General features: G+C 46.7%; 3 protein-coding genes across 4 annotated transcripts in view; all 3 read right to left on the bottom strand.

Moving 5' to 3' along the window:
* DMBT1 (deleted in malignant brain tumors 1) overlaps nucleotides 1–7,006 on the bottom strand; it is a 37,887-nt gene extending 30,881 nt beyond the window's left edge. Inside the window, 13 exon segments of the mRNA XM_074908041.1 lie at nucleotides 134–178; nucleotides 569–598; nucleotides 967–1,269; nucleotides 1,530–1,547; nucleotides 2,120–2,164; nucleotides 2,640–2,669; nucleotides 3,038–3,514; nucleotides 3,601–3,618; nucleotides 4,728–4,757; nucleotides 5,126–5,602; nucleotides 5,689–5,706; nucleotides 6,816–6,845; nucleotides 6,973–7,006. Coding sequence (XP_074764142.1) covers nucleotides 134–178; nucleotides 569–598; nucleotides 967–1,269; nucleotides 1,530–1,547; nucleotides 2,120–2,164; nucleotides 2,640–2,669; nucleotides 3,038–3,514; nucleotides 3,601–3,618; nucleotides 4,728–4,757; nucleotides 5,126–5,602; nucleotides 5,689–5,706; nucleotides 6,816–6,845; nucleotides 6,973–7,006 — 1,555 coding nt within the window.
* An 89-nt stretch (nucleotides 7,007–7,095) lies between these two features.
* Nucleotides 7,096–8,182, bottom strand: LOC141961192 (CD5 antigen-like). The gene is made up of 3 exons (XM_074907913.1): nucleotides 8,149–8,182; nucleotides 7,777–7,794; nucleotides 7,096–7,516 (listed from the first exon to the last, which is right to left on the bottom strand). The coding sequence occupies exons 1-3, from the start codon at nucleotides 8,168–8,170 to the stop codon at nucleotides 7,155–7,157; spliced, it is 402 nt and encodes a 133-aa protein (XP_074764014.1). The 5' UTR covers nucleotides 8,171–8,182; the 3' UTR covers nucleotides 7,096–7,154.
* Nucleotides 8,183–22,751: 14,569 nt separating this feature from the next.
* The window catches only part of HTRA1 (HtrA serine peptidase 1), a 34,770-nt gene continuing 32,480 nt past the window's right edge, over nucleotides 22,752–25,041 (bottom strand). For both annotated transcript variants that reach the window (XM_074907910.1, XM_074907909.1), the window contains one exon: nucleotides 22,752–23,482. In XM_074907910.1, coding sequence (XP_074764011.1) covers nucleotides 23,314–23,482 — 169 coding nt within the window. In that variant the 3' untranslated portion in view covers nucleotides 22,752–23,313. The remainder of the gene's footprint in view (nucleotides 23,483–25,041) is intronic.

Genomic DNA, 25,041 nt, shown 5'->3' with positions numbered 1-25,041 from the left:
GTGACCTGACTATAGCAGAGGGATTAGACCAGATGTCTTCCAGAAGTCCCCTCTGACCTCAGCCATCCTGTGATTCTGTGATCCATAACAGGGGGCAGGAGCTAGACAGACCTCTCAAAACCTCTGGACATACCTGTGGCCGATGACACGGGGGGAGTCAAGCTGAAGCTACCTGGTGCTGCAGGGAGAGAGCAGAAGGAGAACAAATAGTGTTTTGCTATGAGAAACATCTTTCTGGGAGCCACCACTCTCCAAAGGCAATCCCAGGACAATGAAACACAAAACAAACAGTTGGCACTGCAATGTGGCAGGACTGAGCAAGACAGCAGCAGTACCAATGACCCCAGCACTTGCTCAAGGGCATCAATAGTGCAGTACCATGAAGACCAGGGCCAAACCTCTCCCACAAAAGGGGCACCTGTTCAGTTCCAAAGGATCTGAAGCAATCCTGCATCTCCCTGAGCATAAGGAGCATTCCCCAGGGTCTGGAAGCACGGCCCATGTTTGGGCACAGAGCATCCCAGGGGCAGAGCACACCATGGAAAAGGAAACAGGAATCTCTGCTTACCTGTTGGTGGAGGCACTGTTAGTCCCGAGTCTGGAAAAGGAGAAAAGCCGAGGGCGTGAGGCACTCGCACCCCCCGGCTCCCCTCGCACCACAGGCTATAAGCTCACGGACAGCTATGGAGGGACCCGTGGGGAGGAGGGTCTGGCTCAAAACCAACCCCCTCCTCGCACCCTGCTCTGTGTGCGAGCCATCGCCAGTCCTTAGGTCTCCCGAGCACAGTCTGCAAGAGCAGCCACGGTGCCCCCTCTGAAACACGGGACCCTGCGTCAGGGACACGGACCCACGACCCGCTGCTGCCCTGCAGACACGCGGCAAGGGCTGGCCAGCCTTCGCCCAGCCTCACACAAACTCCCGACGGGGCGTCTGCAGGAAAACGCCACCAAAACGCAAAAACCCACCTGAGCATATGACAGAAGCCTCCCCGGCGTAACAATCCGAGTACTCTTCCTTGTAAGGGCACTGCCACAAATAGTCTTCAGAGCCCGTGCAATCCACCTCCGTCATCATGTACGGGTACCAGCCGCCCGACGGGAAATGGTGCATCACACCAAGAGCCGAGCCGCAGCCAAGCTGCCGGCACGCAACCTGGGCGTCTTGCAGGTCCCACAGCTGCCCACACACTTTTCCCCAGCCTCCAAAGTAGAAGACTTCCACGTTGCCTGCACATCTGTTCGGCCCACCGCTCAGCTGCACCAACAGCTCTTGGAGAGACACAAACCCCCCGGTCAGGCCAGCGGTGCTCTGCTTGCAGGCAACGACAGTGGACGGGCGAGCGCAGGCTCCCACGTCCTCCCCGGCCACGGCTGCCCCTGACACCCAGCGCCATCCACCCGCAGCACGGCCCAGGGACCCCAGCACCTTCTCGGGCTCCCACGCTGGGGGACGCAGAGGCCGGGGCAGCAGCGCGCACGCACGGCCCCCTGCCCAGGGACACGGTGACGGCCCTGGCGGACAGACTCACCATCAGCTATGATTCCAACTGTGGATGAGAACAAGCAGAAAAAAACACACGGAGAGAAAGCGAGTTAGGACAAATCCCTTGGGGGCCATCAATGCCCTTTACCCTTTCCCAGTGAGTCAAGTCAAGTCCCCAGCGAAGGGCACAAGCGACAGAAGATCGCTTCCTCCTACTACAGATACTGGCTACCAGGGACCTGAGCAACCCCTGAAATCCTGGCTCCCAAAGAACTTTGTTCTCACACACATCCTTCACCCCAGCATCAAGCAGACATGGGAATCTTTTTGCCTGCAAGCTCCACCTTACATGTTGCACCAATGTCACTGCTTTCATTACACTCTGCGCTCCCTATTACCCATCACAGAGAGACAGTCATACTTTTATGCTATAAAGACTTCTTGGTGAACACATAGGATTGACCATGATCAAGCACATGGATTACGCGGTGAATAACATCACACAGATACTTCTCAACAGGATCATAAAAGGGACATCCCAACAGCACGGGGCGGGTAGCCTTATAAAGCCGTGTTTAGTGTCTGGATTAGGCCTGGATTGTCATGGTGGGAAAGACAGTACTAAATTCAACTTACAAGTCGTCCTCTCCGTTGTTGTCGGGATTGTTGTAGTTGTTCTTGCTAGAGGAAAAGAAATGCCCACCGTGAAATCCCAGCTTAGGAAAACAAAGACCGCCCAGAAGCACAACAAAAGAGCTTCCCATGGTCTAGCTCTGGCAAGAATAGCTTTTACCCATCACCAACATTTGCAGGAGAGGAAGAAAGCTACCACTAATTCAGGAGTGAGACTGAAAAGAAAGACAGGGCTATCAGAGAAGAGAAACAATGGAAACAGAATGGCTGAACCCACCACATTGCATCACCTGATGCCCATAAGGCACCGTGACGCAGAAACCCCAAAACACCACGTGGACAAATCCCAGGGACACTGTGTATTAACCACATCCCACTACCACTTCTCTGCAACCAAGTGATGCCTCAAATCCCTGAGCGTCAGGAGCATTCCCCAGGGTCTGGAAGCACGGCCCATGTTTGGGCACAGAGCATCCCAGGGGCAGAGCACACCATGGAAAAGGAAACAGGAATCTCTGCTTACCTGTTGGCGGAGGCACTGTTAGTCCCGAGTCTGGGAAAGGAGAAAAGCCGAGGGCGTGAGGCACTCGCACCCCCCGGCTCCCCTCGCACCACAGGCTATAAGCTCACGGACAGCTATGGAGGGACCCGTGGGGAGGAGGGTCTGGCTCAAAACCAACCCCCTCCTCGCACCCTGCTCTGTGTGCGAGCCATCGCCAGTCCTCAGGTCTCCCGAGCACAGTCTGCAAGAGCAGCCACGGTGCCCCCTCTGAAACACGGGACCCTGCGTCAGGGACACGGACCCACGACCCGCTGCTGCCCTGCAGACACGCGGCAAGGGCTGGCCAGCCTTCGCCCAGCCTCACACAAACTCCCGACGGGGCGTCTGCAGGAAAACGCCACCAAAACGCAAAAACCCACCTGAGCATATGACAGAAGCCTCCCCGGCGTAACAATCCGAGTACTCTTCCTTGTAAGGGCACTGCCACAAATAGTCTTCAGAGCCCGTGCAATCCACCTCCGTCATCATGTACGGGTACCAGCCGCCCGACGGGAAATGGTGCATCACACCAAGAGCCGAGCCGCAGCCAAGCTGCCGGCACGCAACCTGGGCGTCTTGCAGGTCCCACAGCTGCCCACACACTTTTCCCCAGCCTCCAAAGTAGAAGACTTCCACGTTGCCTGCACATCTGTTCGGCCCACCGCTCAGCTGCACCAACAGCTCTTGGAGAGACACAAACCCCCCGGTCAGGCCAGCGGTGCTCTGCTTGCAGGCAACGACAGTGGGCGGGCGAGCGCAGGCTCCCACGTCCTCCCCGGCCACGGCTGCCCCTGACACCCAGCGCCATCCACCCGCAGCACGGCCCAGGGACCCCAGCACCTTCTCGGGCTCCCACGCTGGGGGACGCAGAGGCCGGGGCAGCAGCGCGCACGCACGGCCCCCTGCCCAGGGACACGGTGACGGCCCTGGCAGACAGACTCACCATCAGCTATGATTCCAACTGTGGATGAGAACAAGCAGAAAAAAACACACGGAGAGAAAGCGAGTTAGGACAAATCCCTTGGGGGCCATCAGTGTCCTTTACCCTTTCCCAGTGACTCAAGTCAAGTCCCCAGCGAAGGGCACAAGCGACAGAAGATCGCTTCCTCCTACTACAGATACTGGCTACCAGGGACCTGAGCAACCCCTGAAATCCTGGCTCCCAAAGAACTTTGTTCTCACACACATCCTTCACCCCAGCATCAAGCAGACATGGGAATCTTTTTGCCTGCAAGCTCCACCTTACATGTTGCACCAATGTCACTGCTTTCATTACACTCTGCGCTCCCTATTACCCATCACAGAGAGACAGTCATACTTTTATGCTATAAAGACTTCTTGGTGAACACATAGGATTGACCATGATCAAGCACATGGATTACGTGGTGAATAACATCACACAGATACTTCTCAACAGGATCATAAAAGGGACATCCCAACAGCACGGAGCGGGTAGCCTTATAAAGCCGTGTTTAGTGTCTGGATTAGGCCTGGATTGTCATGGTGGGAAAGACAGTACTAAATTCAACTTACAAGTCGTCCTCTCTGTTGTTGTCGGGATTGTTGTAGTTGTTCTTGCTAGAGGAAAAGAAATACCCACCGTGAAATCCCAGCTTAGGAAAACAAAGACCGCCCAGAAGCACAACAAAAGAGCTTCCCATGGTCTAGCTCTGGCAAGAATAGCTTTTACCCATCACCAACATTTGCAGGAGAGGAAGAAAGCTACCACTAATTCAGGAGTGAGACGGAAAAGAAAGACAGGGCTATCAGAGAAGAGAAACAATGGAAACAGAATGGCTGAACCCACCACACTGCATCACCTGATGCCCATAAGGCACCGTGACGCAGAAACCCCAAAACACCATGTGGACATATCCAAGGGACAGTGTGTATTAACCACATCCCGCTACCACTTCTCTGCAACCAAGTGATGCCTCAAATCCCTGAGCGTCAGGAGCATTCCCCAGGGTCTGGAAGCACGGCCCATTTTTGAGTCTTGTGCTCTGACAGACACAGAGCATCCCAGGGGCAGAGCACACCATGGAAAAGGAAACAGGAATCTCTGCTTACCTGTTGGCGGAGGCACTGTTAGTCCCGAGTCTGGAAAAGGAGAAAAGCCGAGGGCGTGAGGCACTCGCACCCCCCGGCTCCCCTCGCACCACAGGCTATAAGCTCACGGACAGCTATGGAGGGACCCGTGGGGAGGAGGGTCTGGCTCAAAACCAACCCCCTCCTCGCACCCTGCTCTGTGTGCGAGCCATCGCCAGTCCTCAGGTCTCCCGAGCACAGTCTGCAAGAACAGCCACAGTGCCCCCTCTGAAACACGGGACCCTGCGTCAGGGACACGGACCCACGACCCGCTGCTGCCCTGCAGACACGCGGCAAGGGCTGGCCAGCCTTCGCCCAGCCTCACACAAACTCCCGACGGGGCGTCTGCAGGAAAACGCCACCAAAACGCAAAAACCCACCTGAGCATATGACAGAAGCCTCCCCGGGGTAACAATCCGAGTACTCTTCCTTGTAAGAGCACTGCCACAAATAGTCTTCAGAGCCCGTGCAATCCACCTCCGTCATCATGTACGGGTACCAGCCGCCCGACGGGAAATGGTGCATCACACCAAGAGCCGAGCCGCAGCCAAGCTGCCGGCACGCAACCTGGGCGTCTTGCAGGTCCCACAGCTGCCCACACACTTTTCCCCAGCCTCCAAAGTAGAAGACTTCCACGTTGCCTGCACATCTGTTCGGCCCACCGCTCAGCTGCACCAACAGCTCTTGGAGAGACACAAACCCCCCGGTCAGGCCAGCGGTGCTCTGCTTGCAGGCAACGACAGTGGACGGGCGAGCGCAGGCTCCCACGTCCTCCCCGGCCACGGCTGCCCCTGACACCCAGCGCCATCCACCCGCAGCACGGCCCAGGGACCCCAGCACCTTCTCGGGCTCCCACGCTGGGGGACGCAGAGGCCGGGGCAGCAGCGCGCACGCACGGCCCCCTGCCCAGGGACACGGTGACGGCCCTGGCAGACAGACTCACCATCAGCTATGATTCCAACTGTGGATGAGAACAAGCAGAAAAAAACACACGGAGAGAAAGCGAGTTAGGACAAATCCCTTGGGGGCCATCAATGCCCTTTACCCTTTCCCAGTGAGTCAAGTCAAGTCCCCAGCGAAGGGCACAAGCGACAGAAGATCGCTTCCTCCTACTACAGATACTGGCTACCAGGGACCTGAGCAACCCCTGAAATCCTGGCTCCCAAAGAACTTTGTTCTCACACACATCCTTCACCCCAGCATCAAGCAGACATGGGAATCTTTTTGCCTGCAAGCTCCACCTTACATGTTGCACCAATGTCACTGCTTTCATTACACTCTGCGCTCCCTATTACCCATCACAGAGAGACAGTCATACTTTTATGCTATAAAGACTTCTTGGTGAACACATAGGATTGACCATGATCAAGCACATGGATTACGCGGTGAATAACATCACACAGATACTTCTCAACAGGATCATAAAAGGGACATCCCAACAGCACGGAGCGAGTAGCCTTATAAAGCCGTGTTTAGTGTCTGGATTAGGCCTGGATTGTCATGGTGGGAAAGACAGTACTAAATTCAACTTACAAGTCGTCCTCTCTGTTGTTGTCGGGATTGTTGTAGTTGTTCTTGCTAGAGGAAAAGAAATACCCACCGTGAAATCCCAGCTTAGGAAAACAAAGACCGCCCAGAAGCACAACAAAAGAGCTTCCCATGGTCTAGCTCTGGCAAGAATAGCTTTTACCCATCACCAACATTTGCAGGAGAGGAAGAAAGCTACCACTAATTCAGGAGTGAGACGGAAAAGAAAGACAGGGCTATCAGAGAAGAGAAACAATGGAAACAGAATGGCTGAACCCACCACACTGCATCACCTGATGCCCATAAGGCACCGTGACGCAGAAACCCCAAAACACCATGTGGACATATCCAAGGGACAGTGTGTATTAACCACATCCCGCTACCACTTCTCTGCAACCAAGTGATGCCTCAAATCCCTGAGCGTCAGGAGCATTCCCCAGGGTCTGGAAGCACGGCCCATTTTTGAGTCTTGTGCTCTGACAGACACAGAGCATCCCAGGGGCAGAGCACACCATGGAAAAGGAAACAGGAATCTCTGCTTACCTGTTGGCGGAGGCACTGTTAGTCCCGAGTCTGGAAAAGGAGAAAAGCCGAGGGCGTGAGGCACTCGCACCCCCCGGCTCCCCTCGCACCACAGGCTATAAGCTCACGGACAGCTATGGAGGGACCCGTGGGGAGGAGGGTCTGGCTCAAAACCAACCCCCTCCTCGCACCCTGCTCTGTGTGCGAGCCATCGCCAGTCCTCAGGTCTCCCGAGCACAGTCTGCAAGAACAGCCACAGTGCCCCCTCTGAAACACGGGACCCTGCGTCAGGGACACGGACCCACGACCCGCTGCTGCCCTGCAGACACGCGGCAAGGGCTGGCCAGCCTTCGCCCAGCCTCACACAAACTCCCGACGGGGCGTCTGCAGGAAAACGCCACCAAAACGCAAAAACCCACCTGAGCATATGACAGAAGCCTCCCCGGGGTAACAATCCGAGTACTCTTCCTTGTAAGAGCACTGCCACAAATAGTCTTCAGAGCCCGTGCAATCCACCTCCGTCATCATGTACGGGTACCAGCCGCCCGACGGGAAATGGTGCATCACACCAAGAGCCGAGCCGCAGCCAAGCTGCCGGCACGCAACCTGGGCGTCTTGCAGGTCCCACAGCTGCCCACACACTTTTCCCCAGCCTCCAAAGTAGAAGACTTCCACGTTGCCTGCACATCTGTTCGGCCCACCGCTCAGCTGCACCAACAGCTCTTGGAGAGACACAAACCCCCCGGTCAGGCCAGCGGTGCTCTGCTTGCAGGCAACGACAGTGGGCGGGCGAGCGCAGGCTCCCACGTCCTCCCCGGCCACGGCTGCCCCTGACACCCAGCGCCATCCACCCGCAGCACGGCCCAGGGACCCCAGCACCTTCTCGGGCTCCCACGCTGGGGGACGCAGAGGCCGGGGCAGCAGCGCGCACGCACGGCCCCCTGCCCAGGGACACGGTGACGGTCCTGGCAGACAGACTCACCATCAGCTATGATTCCAACTGTGGATGAGAACAAGCAGAAAAAAACACACGGAGAGAAAGCGAGTTAGGACAAATCCCTTGGGGGCCATCAGTGTCCTTTACCCTTTCCCAGTGAGTCAAGTCAAGTCCCCAGCGAAGGGCACAAGCGACAGAAGATCGCTTCCTCCTACCACGGATGCTGGCTGCCAGGGACCTGAGCAACCCCTGAAATCCTGGCTCCCAAAGAACTTTGTTCTCACACACAGCCCCATCCCCAGCACGAAGGAAACGTGAGGTTTCTGATCATCACCTTTCTTCCCAAGAATACATATGACATCAATAATATAAAGCTATCACTGCCATATAAATTAAAATCCGATAGACTCTACTTACTAGTAGTGGTCTCAGTTGTCATTGGGGGAGCTGTTGTTTCTTCTAGAGAAGAAAAAAATATGCATGATACCATATGGGGAGGTCAACAAGGCAAATATCTTTTAAAACTTCCCCAAACACTTTTCCAGCCTCTAGTAATTTGTGGGTGACAAACTTTAGATCCAGAACTTTATATTTCAGTGAACTTCGGCAGTTTTTCCTCCATTAGACAACAAATCTCTTTGTCAACCCACCAAAACCTGCAACTGGCCCAGAGGGTGCTATGTGCCCTCGAAGTGAGAAGACTCTCTGCTTTGAACAAGTTAATGCCGGTTTCACCTGATCTGATCAGAAGTTCATGGCTCTGCTTCTTGCATGAGAATTATTGTGAACAGCTGTCTCCTCCTCCCTTTCTCCATACCAGGAAGAACAAATCTACCCTAAAAATCTTAACAGCAATGAATATGACAGAAAACTATCTGGGGAGCAGTCAGAGAAAGGCTGATAAGGAAGGGAGGCTGCACTTCCAACTATCCTTCTTCATTTTGCACAGCTGCAGACAAAAACCTACCTGTGACAAGTTTTGCTCACATTCCCACCACATTTAAGCTACTCTTGCTCCCTTCAAGATTTCATCACACCTTGCTGCTAAACCCAGCTGGTGGCATAAACTCTGGCTCAGAGTTTTCCCTGCTAAGGCTCCTGTGCAGGACACTCGATGGAAAGCCCTCCAGGTGGCACCAGCAGATCAGAGGTGTCCTGTGGGACAGGGCTCTTGCAGGGCCAGGAAGGTGATCTTCCCAGTGTTTCCTTTCACCTAACCTAGAGTTGTTTCCTGAGATAGGGTTTTATGGGGTTATTCGAACCCTGGGCACAGGACAGTGTATAGACCACCATTACCCTTCTCCATCAGGGCTGACAACTCTCCCAACGTCCTCTCACAGAAATGTTTAAAAAGGATTTAAAATAGATGTGTTTGGCTGTTTAAAAACTAGTTTTCAAATATAAACAAAGTTGTTCCAGCGTTTGACGTATTTTAATAATTGCAGTTACCGAAACAAAAGTGGTTTCCGTATTGTCTTAATCACAGTGTCACTATATTATTTTGTAAGAACTGCAGTTTGGGAAAAGATGAGCTGATGGGTCTTGTAAGAGGAGAGCGAGCATAGATGAGGCTAGAAAAATTAGGCCACCAGATCAGGTGACAGCACCAATCTTATAATCGAATAAGAGCATTTCACAGGGCCAGTGAGGTCCTGCTCTGTCTCTGTATAGGTCAATGGAAAACAGTCTACAAAATTGTATTCAGTTAAAATTTGTCTGTTCGAACTGTGGATAACTTTCCTCTGGGCTTTCAGATACTCAGAAACTACTGCATTTATACAGCCTCCCCTTCTCACATGGCATTATTTTTTTAAGGTTTTAACCCAAGCACCTATTTATTTAAGCTCTTCCTTGCACCAATGACTTCCATTCTTTCTTGGAGAGGAGTGACATATATTCAATTACATGTTGCATTTTAATTGCCTGAACGTGCTACCATATAGACTGTGTAGGGGTGGTGCATCTCAGCATTTAGGAGGCCAGTCTGAAGGACACTGAACCCCGACTATAATGGTAGGTTGGCTACATCGTCTACAACTGTAATAGAAAAGTTTTCAGCTGCAAGCATCAACCTGCAGAGAATATTTTGCAATGCCAACTCTATAAACTATGTGCATTTTTATATAACTTCTAAGCTACCCATTCTTAGAAGTGTTTCTTCCAGAAACTGCAGACATTGCAATCACGAGCAACCAAAAAAAAAAAAAAAAAAAAAAAAAAGTCAAAAGGCCATTAAATACAGTGGATGGAAAGTTTGCATGCACAGGATCCCCTGGTGACACTGATAAAGGGATGGCTGCTGATTGACAGCTGGGTAGATCAGGTCCAACTACTGTTGGACATAGAAATCCTGCTCCATGGGCAGCCTGAGAGGTGGGAACATGCCTTCACTGACTAATATCATGTATGACAACGCCTGTAACAGTGGCCCTTAAAACACGCAGTTTCTGTATTTAAAGTGGTTTCTGGATGTAGAAGATCCTAACAGGGAGATGTGACATTTATTCAGTGAGCAGGGAACTTTTCAACACATCCCACCACACTCTTCCTCATGCATGCAGGGCTTTAAATCTAAATTAGATGGTAATGTACGGATTAAAACCTCAGTATTTTCCAGCTCAGTATCAACATTCCATCTTAGTTTTTGATATCACTAATTGCACTTCAAATATTTATGGAGGGAGTAAATAATAAGAGCATTAAAAACCTGACCCCAGAAACAGCCCTGAATGCTTCTATCTTTCCATTGTGTAAACGGATGTGTGTGGGAGCACAGAAAGGCAAAGCAGGTTTTTGCTTTTGGTTCACTAGTCTAAGCCAAGTTCATTTCAGAACTTTACATCTGAAAGAGGAAGGGATGGAAAGACAGCAGCTTTGGCAAACGCTTTTGATCTTTTTCCATTCCACCCTCCTCAAAAAAGAATGTGACAGCAGCTGCTTGAAAATAAATGCCTTGTTTCTCACGGCACCATGCTGGCATTCTGCTCAGCCAGGGGAGCCTCGCCTGAAAAAGGGGAAAGTGTGTTTTGAACACAGGAAGACCATTTTACCCTGTTTGAAGCATCCTCCCTCCCATCAGATCCCCCTGATATTTGTACTGGTCCCCAAAGGGACAAAGTGGCTGGGCAGATGCAACCCAATCAAATTACACTCGTAACAGGCATTAGACTATGGGAAATTAGAATAATATAAAATGGCAGTAATTCTTATCATATTCTAATAATTACAATATTAAGAGGAACAGGGACAAGTGCCGTCCTTGTTTTATCTAGAGCACTCTGTTATTAAACACCAATGTGTCAGCTGTAACAAATACTTAATCAAATACAAAATATATGGTTCAAAGAGCACCTCAAGCTCTTTAAAATAAACATGGCATTTCACCCAGAAAATACATATTAGTCTTTAAATTCATTATCCCAATAAAGAGATTCAGAAAATTATACCATTTGCTTTACAGTATATTCAAATGAATTTGCTTTACTAGTCTCCTTACAAAAATATACAAAAATTCACTGAGCAGTTTTAATAAAAGCTTTTGAATTAATAACTATTTGCTCAGTTCATAGGTTTGACTTGCTTATGGTTTTTGAAAGAGCTAAGCCATGCTGCTAAGTCCTCTTTTACCCTTAAATCTCAGCGTTAGCCTGATGTGAAATATAGTCATGAAGGGGATCAGAAGTGAGACTCTTTACCTGCATCCACCTGAATCTGAAGACTTATCATTACCATCCAAGACAAGATCACGGCAGCAGCCATCTCCCTGGAGCTCCTGATACAGGAGGGCACCAGAATTTATAGGCAGAGACACTGAAGGGTGTAGCCCAGCAGCCCAATCTGATCCTTTGGTAAGTCAATACCAAACACATTCCTTTACTGCATTACTTCCCTAACTTTCATGACCCAACTTTTTATAGCTTCCTGGTTCTACAAGAAGACAACACCTGCTATTTTTCTCAGGAAAGGTAGAGATCAAAAGTGGTTGCAGTAGTTGCTATTTTCCCGTCGTGTCTCTCTTCCAGCTGTGAAGTTCTGTTGATGTCACTAATGTAACACGTCCTTTTTTTTTGGATCTGAGTGGTATCTGAGCTAAAGTTGCCTTTTAAGTATGTGTTGTAGAGCCTTCCCTTTTGTCACTGCAGACGTGGAAGGGTAAGAGCATGGTGGGAAACAACTGAGGGGCTGATGGAGACCCTTCTGACTGGGCTGGACTCCCCTGGGAGACCAGAAAAGCAAAAATAGGATTATAAACATTGAAAACTCAACAAAAACTGTTAATATTTAAATGGAAAAGGAGAGCATGTGAGACAACTCCAAAGATTAAGTCTGAGGCAAGTCAGAGTGCTGGTCCACACAGGTCCCAAGAGATTCCAATGGCAAGTATCACTTCATGGCCACCCTGCTTGAGGACTGGCATTTGCTGCTTGGAAACCAGCATCCCAGTTCTTCCGTCTCTAGATTAAAAGAAAACAAGTGCGGTGGATCAGCCTTAGCAGGCTGCAAGGCACACACCCAGCTCCTCTCTCATTCCTCCTCCTCAACAGGGCATGAAGAGAAAACAAGGTGAAAAAGCTCATGGGTCAAGATAAGGACAGGGAAGTGATTTCTTATGTCACAGGGGAAACAGACTCAACTTGGGGAAAAATAATTTAGTTTACTGCTAATTAAAATAAATTTGGATAGTGAGAAACAAAACAACGCCTCCCTTACTCCCCATTTTCCCAGGCTCAGCTTCACTCCTTCATTTCCAACTCCTCTAGCTCTCCCCTCCCTGAGCAGGGGGGATAAGGGGAATGGGGGGCTGTGGCCACTCCACAGCAGTTTGTCTCTCCTGCTCTGTCCTCTTCGCTCTTTTCCCCTGCTCCCGGGTGGGTTCTTCCCATGGACTGAAGTCCTTCAAGATCAACCTGCTCCAGCATGGGCTCTCCATGGCCACCGCTCCTTCAGGAAATGTCCCCTTGCTCCAGCACAGGGCCCTCCACGGCCTGCGAGGCAATCTCAGCTACAGCACCTGGAGCACCTCCTCCCCCTCTGTCTTCTCTGACCTTGGTGTTTACAGGGCTATTCCTCACACTTTTTCCCTCCCTGTGTGGCGTTTTGCTCTTTCTCAACTATATTTTCCCAGAGGTGCCACCAATGTGGCTCAGCTATGCCCCGAGGTGAAGCTGTTGCAGGGCTGGCTGGAACACACCAAAGTGCCAGAGACACTGGGTCAGAGATCAAGATGCCAGCTGGCACCAGACAGAACCACCCTTTCTGTTTACCGTACTGCTTCATATGTTTCGTACATAAAAATGTACAAAAAAAGTACATTTGCTTCATACAGTCGTCACTACATTGTCCCTGACACTGCAGAAAAAAACACAAAGAGACAGTAGCAAAACAGTACTCTGGTATTGACCTGTTTTTTGCACAAAATGACCTTTCTTCCCACCAGGTTGGATGGCTGATGGGGTGAGGGATTGGTTGTTGACTCGTGGCTCCTTTTGCCAGAACTGGAACTGGAAGAGGGCGTGTACAAATATTAGCTTCAGTTTGGATCCATACTGTGTTTATAAGTCAACTATGCAATGAAATGTTTGTCTTTTGGGTGGCAGAAATGATGCAAGTTGTTCACATTTTTTTAATTAATTATTATTATCAGTTACCATGAACTCCTTTAAATTCAACTGATACCATAATTTCTATTGCAACGTCAAACGGGGCTTCCACAGCCTGGGACACAGCAAGGGGCAGAAAGCACATCCCACTCACTCAGCCCAAGCTGAGATAGCCTCCATGGCACCCACCTTCCCCTGCCTCCTTCCTCTCTCCCCATTTGTTCACTTTCCTTGCACCTCTGTCCAAAGCTTTTGTTCACACAAGTGTTACCAAAGCAAATTGCAAGGCTGGCATGGTTTTGTTGCATAATGAAATCAAGACATGATTAAGCTATGTTTGCTTGGAATGGTGAAGATTTAATGATTCAGTCAGCAGCTGGAACAGCCATGGGAATACTGGCTTCTGTCCTCATAGAGGACGTAGATGGCCTCCTACCCTCCCTCTTATGCACTTGATTCCAGTAATGGTCATTTCTCAGTGGCCATTAGGGAATAAATGTTTACAAGTACAGTGGTGCATCTGACAATATGTAAACAAGAGAAGATGGTGTCAAACTGACTTTTCTTGTAGAAGACTTGCTTGCACTCCTTGGTCCCTGTCCTCTGGCTGCTTTGTTCAGCCATACAACCCTTCACCTCATACTCTACAGATTCCCTCAGCACCAACTCCACCAGCTTTCCTTCAGCCCACACTGTTTTTCTTGTTACACAGCTCTGGCTGTGTTTACCGTGGAGGTCTGAGAGCCCAAGCACAGCTAGAACAGAACTGATTAAAGATTGATCTTGATTGCAACGTACCACCAACAGAGAAGTCACAGCTGTGGGCAACCACATAGACACTGCAGTCCCCACCACATGACTACATGGGGGTCTACTCTCTTCATTCCTCTCATTACACCCTCTTTCTCTTGGCTTACTGTTCCTTTCCCAGCCCTGTCCTCTCTGCTCCACTGCTGGCTCCTTCTTCCTCAAGAGGAATGGCACTTAGATCCACACTAGCAGCTCACAGGAGGGCACCCAGCAGGAAAGCAGTGAGTGTTTGGCCAAGACCTGTGCCTGGTGTTACAGGTGAGAGCGTCCAGGTAAGCAGGTAAGGAGAGTTTTCATGATTCAAGAGCTGTGTAAGGAAATAATCCCACTGATTTTATGATACTTAGAATCTACGACATGTTCCTGAACAGTAACTGTACCCCTAACTGGAGTGAATACTGCTGAAAAATGGGGAGAAAAAAAAGGCTCATCGCAAATTCAGGTCGAATTCAACAAATTATTTCATTTGAGAAAAATGCTAAAGTGTAAAAAAATTGTGTTCTGTAACCTGTCATAACAAATGTTTCAAATAAAGTTGTTGGAAATTGACCCAACCTATTTTTTTAAAGCTTGAAGAACTCAAGAGCAAAACAACACCGCTCCTTTGAGGCAGTGTAAGATTGCAACTGAAAAATTTACTCTTCACCAGCTCTGCTAATATTGAACTGCTTGCCCGTGCCTGAGATAGGGAACTGCTGAGGAAGAGAGGGGATTTGGGATTATCTGGGAAAAGTGTGAAGCAGATGGCCATGAAAGACACGAAACTTGTGTCTAGTGTCCATTTTGTGTTCCTGTTGGTTGCTCCTCATCTGCTTCCAGCTCCCCTCCCTCTCCCGGACCTCGACTGTCTCCAACCTACCTCAGCTAACAAACACCAACCTCTCTGTCATGTGCAAGTGAGGTACACAAGCTCGTTGCCACATTTGAATGCAACAAGATCTGTTTACCAAAGGACTTTATGAGATAACAGAAATCAAATGCCTTTATCTTACAAAAAGAGGACATCTTGCAGAGCAGGAACTGTTGGATCCCTGTTTACTTTCTGGTAACAAACACCCCAATATATTATCCAGCATGTTAGAGTACAAGATACTCCTTATATGAAGATTCACTTTTCCCTCCTTAAATCAACACACTCAGACCTGCAGCTGGTACAGATAGATAAAGGCTCGATGGCAAAGGAAAAAGAAACTAAAAATGTAATATCAGAGAATATCGCTGTCACTATGAAGTCTCAATACCCAAGGCTTACATAAACAATTACTGGAACAGAGACAATAATGAGACCTAGAGCTGGGACTAGGACTGAGGCTTGCCCAGTTTAAACAGCCTTTAGTCACTGCTAAAAAGCTGCTCCTTACCCTGCAATTCTTTGTGTCTGGCACTACAGAGGTAGAAGCATGGAGACCTCTCCTACCCTGGCTGACAGTCAAGTGTTTAGATTGGTTTTCTGAGATGAGATAGAATTGATCCCTTTTCATCTTGGGCATTTCCTTGCTGAACTCTTAAGCTGCTATAAAATGGGAACCACCCACGTGCAGAAGAAAATGGCTTCTTCTTTTCCATCTGTAAGTAGCCTCATCCAGTCACAGCACGCAGGGCACTTGCTGAGATCACCCACCATTTCAGACCTTTAGGCAGGTACTAAATGTCTGAGGCCCAATAATCAAATTTAAGTGCCTCCAAAGTTGGTGGCAACTGATGCCAGCAAGAGATGGGGAACAGCAGTTCAGCTTCCAACCATCCAAGATCTCCCTTGAATCATCCCTTCAGCTTGTTGAACAAGCTTTATCTTGTTGAACAAACTTGATCTAATACCCTACAAACCAGCAGAATTTGAAAAAGGCGAGCAGTGGCTTGCAGGAGGATGGATCTGAAACAAGCTTATTGTTTGCTGAACACAGAAAGAAAAATAGTAGAATGATCCATTAAACCACAATCTCATAAAACTTCACGGAAAAGTAAAAATGTTACCATAAACTTAAGGATAACCAGATGCATTTGACAGATGTCACAGCTTGAAAATTTATGTTTTCTTGCAACCGGGAACTCCAAACCCAAAGTTGGTGCTAAAGTTCACAACCTGTCATGAATTGCTTCACCTCCAAAAATGACAAAACATTTTGTTCTGTCATTAATTAGTTTAACACTGCTTTTACATAAATATTGACAAGGTTCCTACATTGTTTATGCAGCAGGAGATAAATTAACATAGCTATATATTATTAATGCATACTTTTGCTTATACAATTTGGCTGACTTCCTAAACAATCCATCTCACCTAGTTTTGAATTTAGGGCAACAGTTTCATGAATGTGGCTGGGCCGGGTTGGTCACTGCTAGTTCTAAATGTAGCAGTTATTCCTCCTTTTTCCAATATGACTTGTAAATGCATCAAATACCTCTGCTATCCTGACAAAATAAATAAGCCCACAGGCAGACAAAAAGTCAAAGCCAAGGGCATTTCTATTAAAAAGGAGAGAGACTGTACCCATAAAGACATTTAAAAGAAAAAAAAGGAAACCACAAAAATATGCTCCATGAGAGGAACAACTGTTTGATCAGCACAAACATGACTGAATTCTGCAGTTGTGTCCTCCTTCATTATTGTGATGTGTTTTCCAAAATACTGCATAGTACTTGCCAAACGTCCTCCAGCATCCTGAGTTCTCAGAGCAGTATTTGGAGGAAAAACTCACTTCTAACACCAAATGCCAGAAATTCATGACAGACATTTAAGGCTGCATCCTGGGAGTCTCCCACTCAGAGAGGCCCAAGTGCTTCCCAAAGCCATGAAGGACCAGCAACACCCGAATGCAGGTCCCTGCTCTGAGGGACCAGCCGCCAGCCGTGGCTCCAGCCTGGCCCCGATGCTCTCAGTGGAGACACCCCCAGCCCTCCTTACACCTGCACTGCCCTGCTACAGGACGTTTAGGATCACATCAGGCACCTTTCTCTGCCTTGGGTTTCTACCACTTCCCATTCTTTGTTCTTCAGAGTCATTGCAGTGTCTGGAAGTAATATTCTGTGGCTATTGTTTCAAATAAATTGGTTATATTTCTCTGCTGAAGCAGACTCTCCTGGAAGCCCAATTTCCCTGCTGTGGCAAAGGGTTGGCAAAGGTCTGATTCAGAAACAGAAAATCCCCTAAACCAGATCCCACCTCGATTCCCTGCAGGGCAGCAGCTATGGGAATTGCAAACACCATTTTATAAAAATCATACAGGCAGCATATCACACTAATGAGGTGTCAGGCAAAACTCAAGAGGCAAAATCCTCCCAGAATATCATGTTTCTTACCCACACCCAGCCCTGCTGGACCCTTCGAACAGGACTCTGAGTCCCAGGTGAACTCCAGGGTGGTGCCACCCCGCTCCCTGCACCAGCCATCTGCCCAGCATCATGCTGATCTACTTCCTACTTCACTTTCAATGACACCTGCAACAATAAGACACCTTCGCCAAGTTCCCGTTCAAGATCTACCACAAAATGGCTCAACATAAAAAGGAAAAAAAAAAAAAAAGTCTTAATATGATGCAATTTTGTAAATACAATGCTGGCTGACTCCTGTGAAGCTCACCCCAGACTGTACATCTTGCTGCCTTTCTCAGCAACACCCACTTCCACAGAAGAACCTATTCACACTTGACTTGGACATCAGTTCATCTTAGAAAGACTGTATTAACACTTCTGGTTCCTATTGCCTGGGAGAAATGCAAGCAAAGAAAACAGACTTAAGAAAATGAATTGCCATAAAAGAAATTTTAATGTAGACATCCTGATACCCAGAAGCTAACCTCATGCTGCTTAAATTGCTTTCCTCTAATGAGTGCAAATTTCAAGTTCTAGTAGTGTCAGAATAGTTAGCATAACATAACGTGCAGATGTAATTTTGACCAAAGGACTTTGCACAGGCAGTTATTTTATTATTAATTGGTTGATTCTAAATAAAAGGATTTACAATTAAATAAGTGGTTAACAGCATGTTATAGTTATTTGATGGCTATATGAAAAGATTTCCCTACAGTAACATCTGGATATCATGACATCTACCTCAAGATAGATAAAATAAGTAACCCTTTCCATTTTAGCAATAAAGCTTCTACTTTTTGATTTCTGTTTAAGCAAGTCTAGCACTTCGACGATAAAGATGAGAAAGTACGGTCTTCAGTTTATCTGATGGCCAACAACCGCGTGGTGTATGTTGTGTCTAAAAACTTTCTAATATAGGAGATGGTGTGTGATGCCAAGAAGCAAGAGTGGAGCTGTAGTATTTAGCATTTCTAGTAACTAAACAAGTTGCTGCGTGGAAGAGCTAGGCCATTTGAGCCACGTCTGTGCAATGAGTCCAGATGAACCCAGCGGTTGCTGTTGCATGGTGCTCTGAGCCCACAGAGGGAGGCAGACACGTTCCCTTCTTGATGCATCGATAGCTTTGTACCCAAACCCACAGCAAGATGGTCATTCACGTAAGCAGCAGTTCTCTAGCAGGTTCAGGAGATCAGTTAATTGCAACTGCTTAGAGTAACAGAAGCAGAAACCTGATGGAGCATGTTCCAGCAGCAGGACACTGCTGTAACACAGCCCACTTCCCCCAGATACATTGCAAACTGTCTGAAAATCTCTGTACTCTCTGCATAAACACCGAACAGAAAAGGAACGAACAGAAAAAATATTTAATTTTCTTCTCCAGCGTGTTATGCAGTATTTCTAAGCTACTAAAGTTAATTCTTTACCAAATTTAGTAAATTTGACTCCCATACTTTAGCTCTGACTCATCTTCTCTCTAATCAATTCCTAATTATCATCCAGTTCCTCAGAGAGTTTATGGGGACAGACACTGCAGTACCATGACTACTAAACAAAACCATGAAAATTAGAAGGAAACTTTCCAGAAAATGCAGATAAGATTAAATTGATGAGCTGCTCTGGTAGCTTTCTTCCTCACTTTCTCTGTCCAATTGGTCAAATTACATATGCACTGGTTTTAGCAGTAATTTTGTGCAATAAGTAACACTTAGCAAACCAAGTTATTGCATATTCACAGAGTAACAGTACAAAGAGGCTAAACTGGCTGGGGCCCAGTGGCTCCAGACCTGACTTCCCAGGATCTTGCACAAGAGAATGAATTTTGGGGGTTGAAGGGAACAAAAATAGATGGAGTGTGTGTCAGACATCTGTACAGCACAGCTGGACACACAGTGCAGGATGTAGAGATTTACTGCGTACACGCACCGAGAATGTAAAATCAGCAAAGGTTTCTGCTACCCATTTCTGTACAACCAAGAATGGCAACGGCCTTCTGTGTGATGTTACCAAGCCCTTCACCCCCAGATAAAGTTATGAGATGCTGGCCAAATTCCGGGGTCCAGATGAGAGGTTGCAGAGCTGAGGTTTGCATCTTAAAGCTGAGGGTACAGCAAGATGAGGCAGCCCTTTAGGCATCACTTCTCTGGCCCCTTCCTGTCTCCTAGGGACGTTTCTGCCTCTCAGTGTGAAGAAAGGCTCACTAACAGCTCAGTGACATTAAACTTCAAAGTCTCACTGAACGTCAGCCCAGGATGTAATCTGGGTTTTCTTTCACCGCCAGACATCAGCAGTACTAACAGGGAGGGAGTCGGAGCAAAGTGTGGGTGGGAAACAGAGTAAAGGATGTCTAGTCACATCCTTATTTTCTGGGTGGAAGAGGAAACAGTGGAAAATAATATGGGAATTTAGGAACAGCAGGAATAATTTCAAATCTAATTCAATCAAGGAGACCCCTGGAACCTCAAATGAACATTTCTTTATTCTCATTCTTAGGATGAAAAAGACTCCTGGCAGTGACCTACCACTGCATGCAAATAAATACTCAGTGGCACTTGTCATTCACTACTCTGGACTGGTGACTACTAACCTCTTGATCACCACTGTTTCTCCTGGGTATCTGCAACTGCAGTTTTAATCATCTCCACAGTTATTTTTCTGATAGACAATAAGAACATACATATAATCTAATGCCCTACTAGATGTCTCTCTCACTCTTAATTTGGAAAGATGTAGTTTTAAAAACAGCCTCAGCATCTTTAACATAAATACAAAGTAGTTAGAGGGAGGGGGGAAAGAGGAAAAAAAAAAGTAAAAAAAAAGTCCTCTGATATTGAAACCAGAGGACCTTACTGCCTGGCATATAAGCCACAGAAACCAGACAGTTGTTACTGATGATCATGTCTTTTACAGCTCGAGACATTTCCCTCATGGAATAAGTGTATTAGCTTTTCAAATCTACCTCTGAGTGTAGCCACACGTAGCCATCTACTCGGCATCACATACGCAGCAACTCCAGTTTCCATTTCAGACACTCCAAAATACTGAAAATCAAGCCAGAATGTCCAATTTCCCTGATTTAGTGTCCAACACATGCTAAAATTTCCAGGAAACTGATATTTATACAAACTGTGCCAAAGCTCTTCTGTACAAAGTATTTTCAATTGCATTTTGGAAAGAACTGAGCGTTGAAGCAAAGAAAAAAAAACCACTCCAAATCTATAACCCCATAATACATCGAAAATAAATGCTAATTAATTGTATTAAAGACAAACTTTGCGTCTGTGTCTCTGCTTATCAGTAATCATTTTAAATAATTAAAAAACACTAAGACAACTTTGATTGTAGGAAATCATTTGGGTAGCTGTAAACGTGGTTGGATACCAGAAGAGTAATTTCTAAATATTTTTCAGGATATGCACCTGGTTAAGGATATCTGATGCAAAGAAATGAATTATACATTTTTTAAAAAAGATAAGTCAAAAAAACGCTTTCAAATATACGATGGAAAACGACTGGCTGCAAGAAGAGACCATCTTGCATCCCACTAGATGGAGCTACGGGCTAGAAATCTGGTCAAATACTTCATTAATCCCAGTGGCGCAGGAAAACCATTTACAGAAATCAAGTCCGTTTGCCTCTTTCCTAATGCACACACAAAACCCGAGCCATTGTCCCTGAGGCATTTCTGCCTCACAGTAGCATCTATTTAAAGCACAGGCATAAAGATGTGCTGTGCCAGCTGTCACTGCAAGGACATCATCGGTAAACCCAAAGCAGCTAGCTAGAAACCAAGCAAAAAAAATTAATGATTTTGCATATTAGGAGATCACAGCAACAAACAACAGGAACAAAGCGAATCAATCAGCTCTGTAAATTATGCAACCACTTGTTTTGAAATAAAAAGGCAGATGAAAAATACCTTCTGTTTTAAGCACCATTTCCTGGCTTTGGGACTTTAGCTTAGTTTTTGCTAGCTGGGTTAGGTGCAGTAGCAGAGGAGGCAGGTGATTTTTTTAATTTGGTTTTGCTGAGAGCTGTCTGTCATCACACTATGCACTACACAGGGCATGAATGGTCTGCAAAATATAATACCACTTCAACAGGCAGCCAAAACATTCATCAACATCAGTAAAATAAACTTGCAGTGAGAAAATATTTGACAAAGCAACTCTGCGAGATCATTCTACGTTGCATCTTTCATGCCAGAAAGTACTGCAGACCTTCAGCGCTTGGCACTATAATATCTTGGCAGATTTTTAGACATGTGTGATTTATCACAGTGATGGAGCAAGTGAATCAGTAATGAGGTGTTCAATCATGTCAAGTGTCCATACACTGTGTGACTGTGTAAATTTATAGTGATGCAGGCAAGTAAGTGCAGGCACTGGTGCTTGGGGATACAGAGACTCCCCAAATCAGGATAAACTGGCTGAAACAGAACCAAAATACAGTTGGAGGGAGAAGCAGCACTGCCAGGGATCCAGGTCTAGCTGGATTCTTGCTGTAATTGTGTGGAATACAGCCCTTCCTTTAAAAATCATAAACTGCCAGCTACCCAGCTGAAGTTTACTAAGAAGCAGTTTCCAAAGAAGAGCACGTTTAGGAATGACAGTCACCAAAACTTATCTACAGCCCTTAAATTTATTCTCCGAGATACATATTTCAACAGAGGAAAGGAAAGGCTGCTTAGCCTATTGTTTACCCAATGAGTAATTACACTGTAGTTCAATTTAGTTGATTGTTCTGCTTCACAGTAAGACAATCCCATTCACTACCCAAACTTCAAGGGCATCCATAAATATATGTATAAAGATTCGTCTCCATGTTAGAAGAATACCCACTATCCTAGTCAAAACCAGATCCTATCTACGCACCAGCACTCAAGACTGCAAATAAAACAGCCTGTTTGAAAGAGCTTAAGGCCAGATCTACCACAGTTGCAAACATCCCAACATCTCAGCTGGAATGGTATAGCATCTGTGATCCATAATATGACAATTTTTCCTATAGTGGAGCAAACAGACTTCGGGCATTGGTGAAGCTGTAATTAAAACAGTAAGGGAAACGTATTAACGTCTGGAAGACAGGCAATCTGCGATAGCCCACATGACAAACTCAAGCCAGCCATGCTAAGAAAAACAGATACACGGGAGTGCAAATACAAGCACATACTGAAAAATAAGTGTCTCGGTTTATGATGATAAAAAAAGAGACCACCAGGACATCCTTTCAGGCAGATGTGCTGCTCAAAGGAAAAACACTCCACAAGGGGAAGTAAAATGAACCACTCACAAGAAGACATACTGTTGAATTCTTTTAATAACACTAGGAAAATATCATAGTATTAAAATCCTGCACGGGATCCTCAAAAGGTTATTTCAGTTGGGATTTCTTTTGTGTTTATAAGCCAAACTTTTTTTTTTTTTTTTCCCAATTGTGTTTTCTTTTAAACCAACTACACCTTTACAATGGTATTTCCAGTTAAAACACAGCTAACCTATAAATACCTGAATACCACAACACACATTGTGTGCGTGGGTTTTGTTTAAATCTGAGCGGAAATAATGGTAAATCTATTCAACACAGGGAAGCAAACATTGATTTGTTAAGCAGGGAATGTAACAGCCAGTAAAGAATACATTGCATACATAATACAGAAGGAAAAAAATTATCATCTGGAGTATGTGAAATTACGCTGGTTTTGCACCTTAAACCTATTAGAAGTTACTCGGTTGGCCAATACTAATCCACTGAACAAGCAGAATGTTGGTCAGAAGTCTAACGTTTCCTGTACCAGCACAGAGAGAATATAAGCAGTCCAATGCTGTTAAAAGAAAACATGAAATCCAGCTCATGTTTCTGGTTAGGGATCGATTTCTTCAGGAACTACTGTTAACATAACATCTTCATTGCCCCTGCGTACAACCATGTTCAACATACTGTCCTTTTTAATAATGTCACTGACATCACTGGCTGAACTTATCGACTGTCCATTGATGCTTATAATCACATCGTTGTCCTTCAGGCCACCACTGAAAATACAAAGCAGCAATGTATCATTATAGTTGCCATTTCATTGTCTTTACAATATTGTTTTAAGAAAAGATTGCTGTATTTTTCCTATCTCCCACCCAACGGCAGTTGCACAGCGACACAGCGGGCATGCAAAAAGCAATGTGAATTTATGAAGCAGTGGAGATTACAACACAATGCAGAAACCTCAGAAATCAGATGGAGGTACAAAAGTTTGATGAATCCCATATTCCACTGTCTTCAAAGGAATTCACTGTTGCAAATAGTGCAGTAATTCTGCAGTAAGGATCCTAGATGCTGATTCAGTAGAATAGATAGAAGCGTATTTTTCTCTTTAAAATAACTCCAACAAGGCACTCATTTTTAGAGGGGAAATTTTCCAAGCCTTAATCACATATACATAGCAAAGCAATTTGCGTGGCACTATGTGTTAACACATGAAGAATTTTAGTCCCAGATTGCCCATGCATAGCTTTATTTCACCTTACCTTCGTGTTTTAAACCTGAGCAGAATAACACATGCAGCAATCTAGCCCAGTCACCCAAAATTCATGCGTGCCTTTCCCTTCACCCACCTGCCCATAGTCCCCAGAATCTCCTGACCTCAGCACCGTATGCAAACTGAACCCAAACCCTTCCTGACTCAAAGCAAGACCCAGCATTACAAGGTCCCCAGTGCCTGGGGCCACGGGTCTCTCCCTGAGCTGCTGGGACCAAGAAACAGGGTGGTGAGGGATACCATCGACCACAACGTCTTGCCCGGTCTTGCACAACGATCTGGCTCCAAGTTATGGAAATATTAACCAAGTAACCAGATCAGACGTGATTCAGCCCTTCAGCATAATCCTTCTTCACAAAACCACAGAGCAGTCATCGGCCCCTTCCGCCCGCAGAAAACGCCTTACATGAGTGTCTTCTGCAAGCAGGATGCCTTGGCCAACGTCTGCAACAATTCCAGTTGCCTACCGAAGGCATGGCTTAAAACATTTTTACGAGAGAAACCATTCCAGATTATCTTGGTCTCTCAGGCAGTCTCTCCTCTCAGCTCACACCCAGGACAGGTCGCTGCAGAGCTGCTCTCATCCCCTACCCAGAACATCTACACAACGTGCACTGGAGAGGAAACGAGCAGAATGGGGAAACCCACTGGCAGGGGGACATGGGCAAATAAGGGCTGCACTTTAATTGCCAGGCCAGCCTTCGGAGGAAGCATCCTGGTTAGAGTTTGCCTTCAAGTTCCAAGGCTACATTGCCTCACGTCTTCCACCTCTCCAAGGTCCTTCTCCCACTCTCTGCTATTATCTGTACTCCTACACAGATTTCTCTGCACCTTCAGACTGGACCTGCATGTCAAGGCAGTAAATTCAGTCCCACACTGGAGCAGCCACATTATTTCTGCCCTAACTGCAGTTTAATTTCATATTACAGACATACACCGGTATTCTGCATGAACTCCGCTGCCAACAATTATCTACAAAACGCAGCAATAATTTAGAGAGCACACTAGAGAGCTAACACTGTATATTTTATAGTGGCATCCAAACTGCAACAAAATGAC

This window comes from Athene noctua, chromosome 5 (assembly GCF_965140245.1).
Source record: "Athene noctua chromosome 5, bAthNoc1.hap1.1, whole genome shotgun sequence".
Taxonomy (NCBI): domain Eukaryota; kingdom Metazoa; phylum Chordata; class Aves; order Strigiformes; family Strigidae; genus Athene; species Athene noctua.
This window is presented reverse-complemented; position numbering and strand designations above follow the sequence as displayed.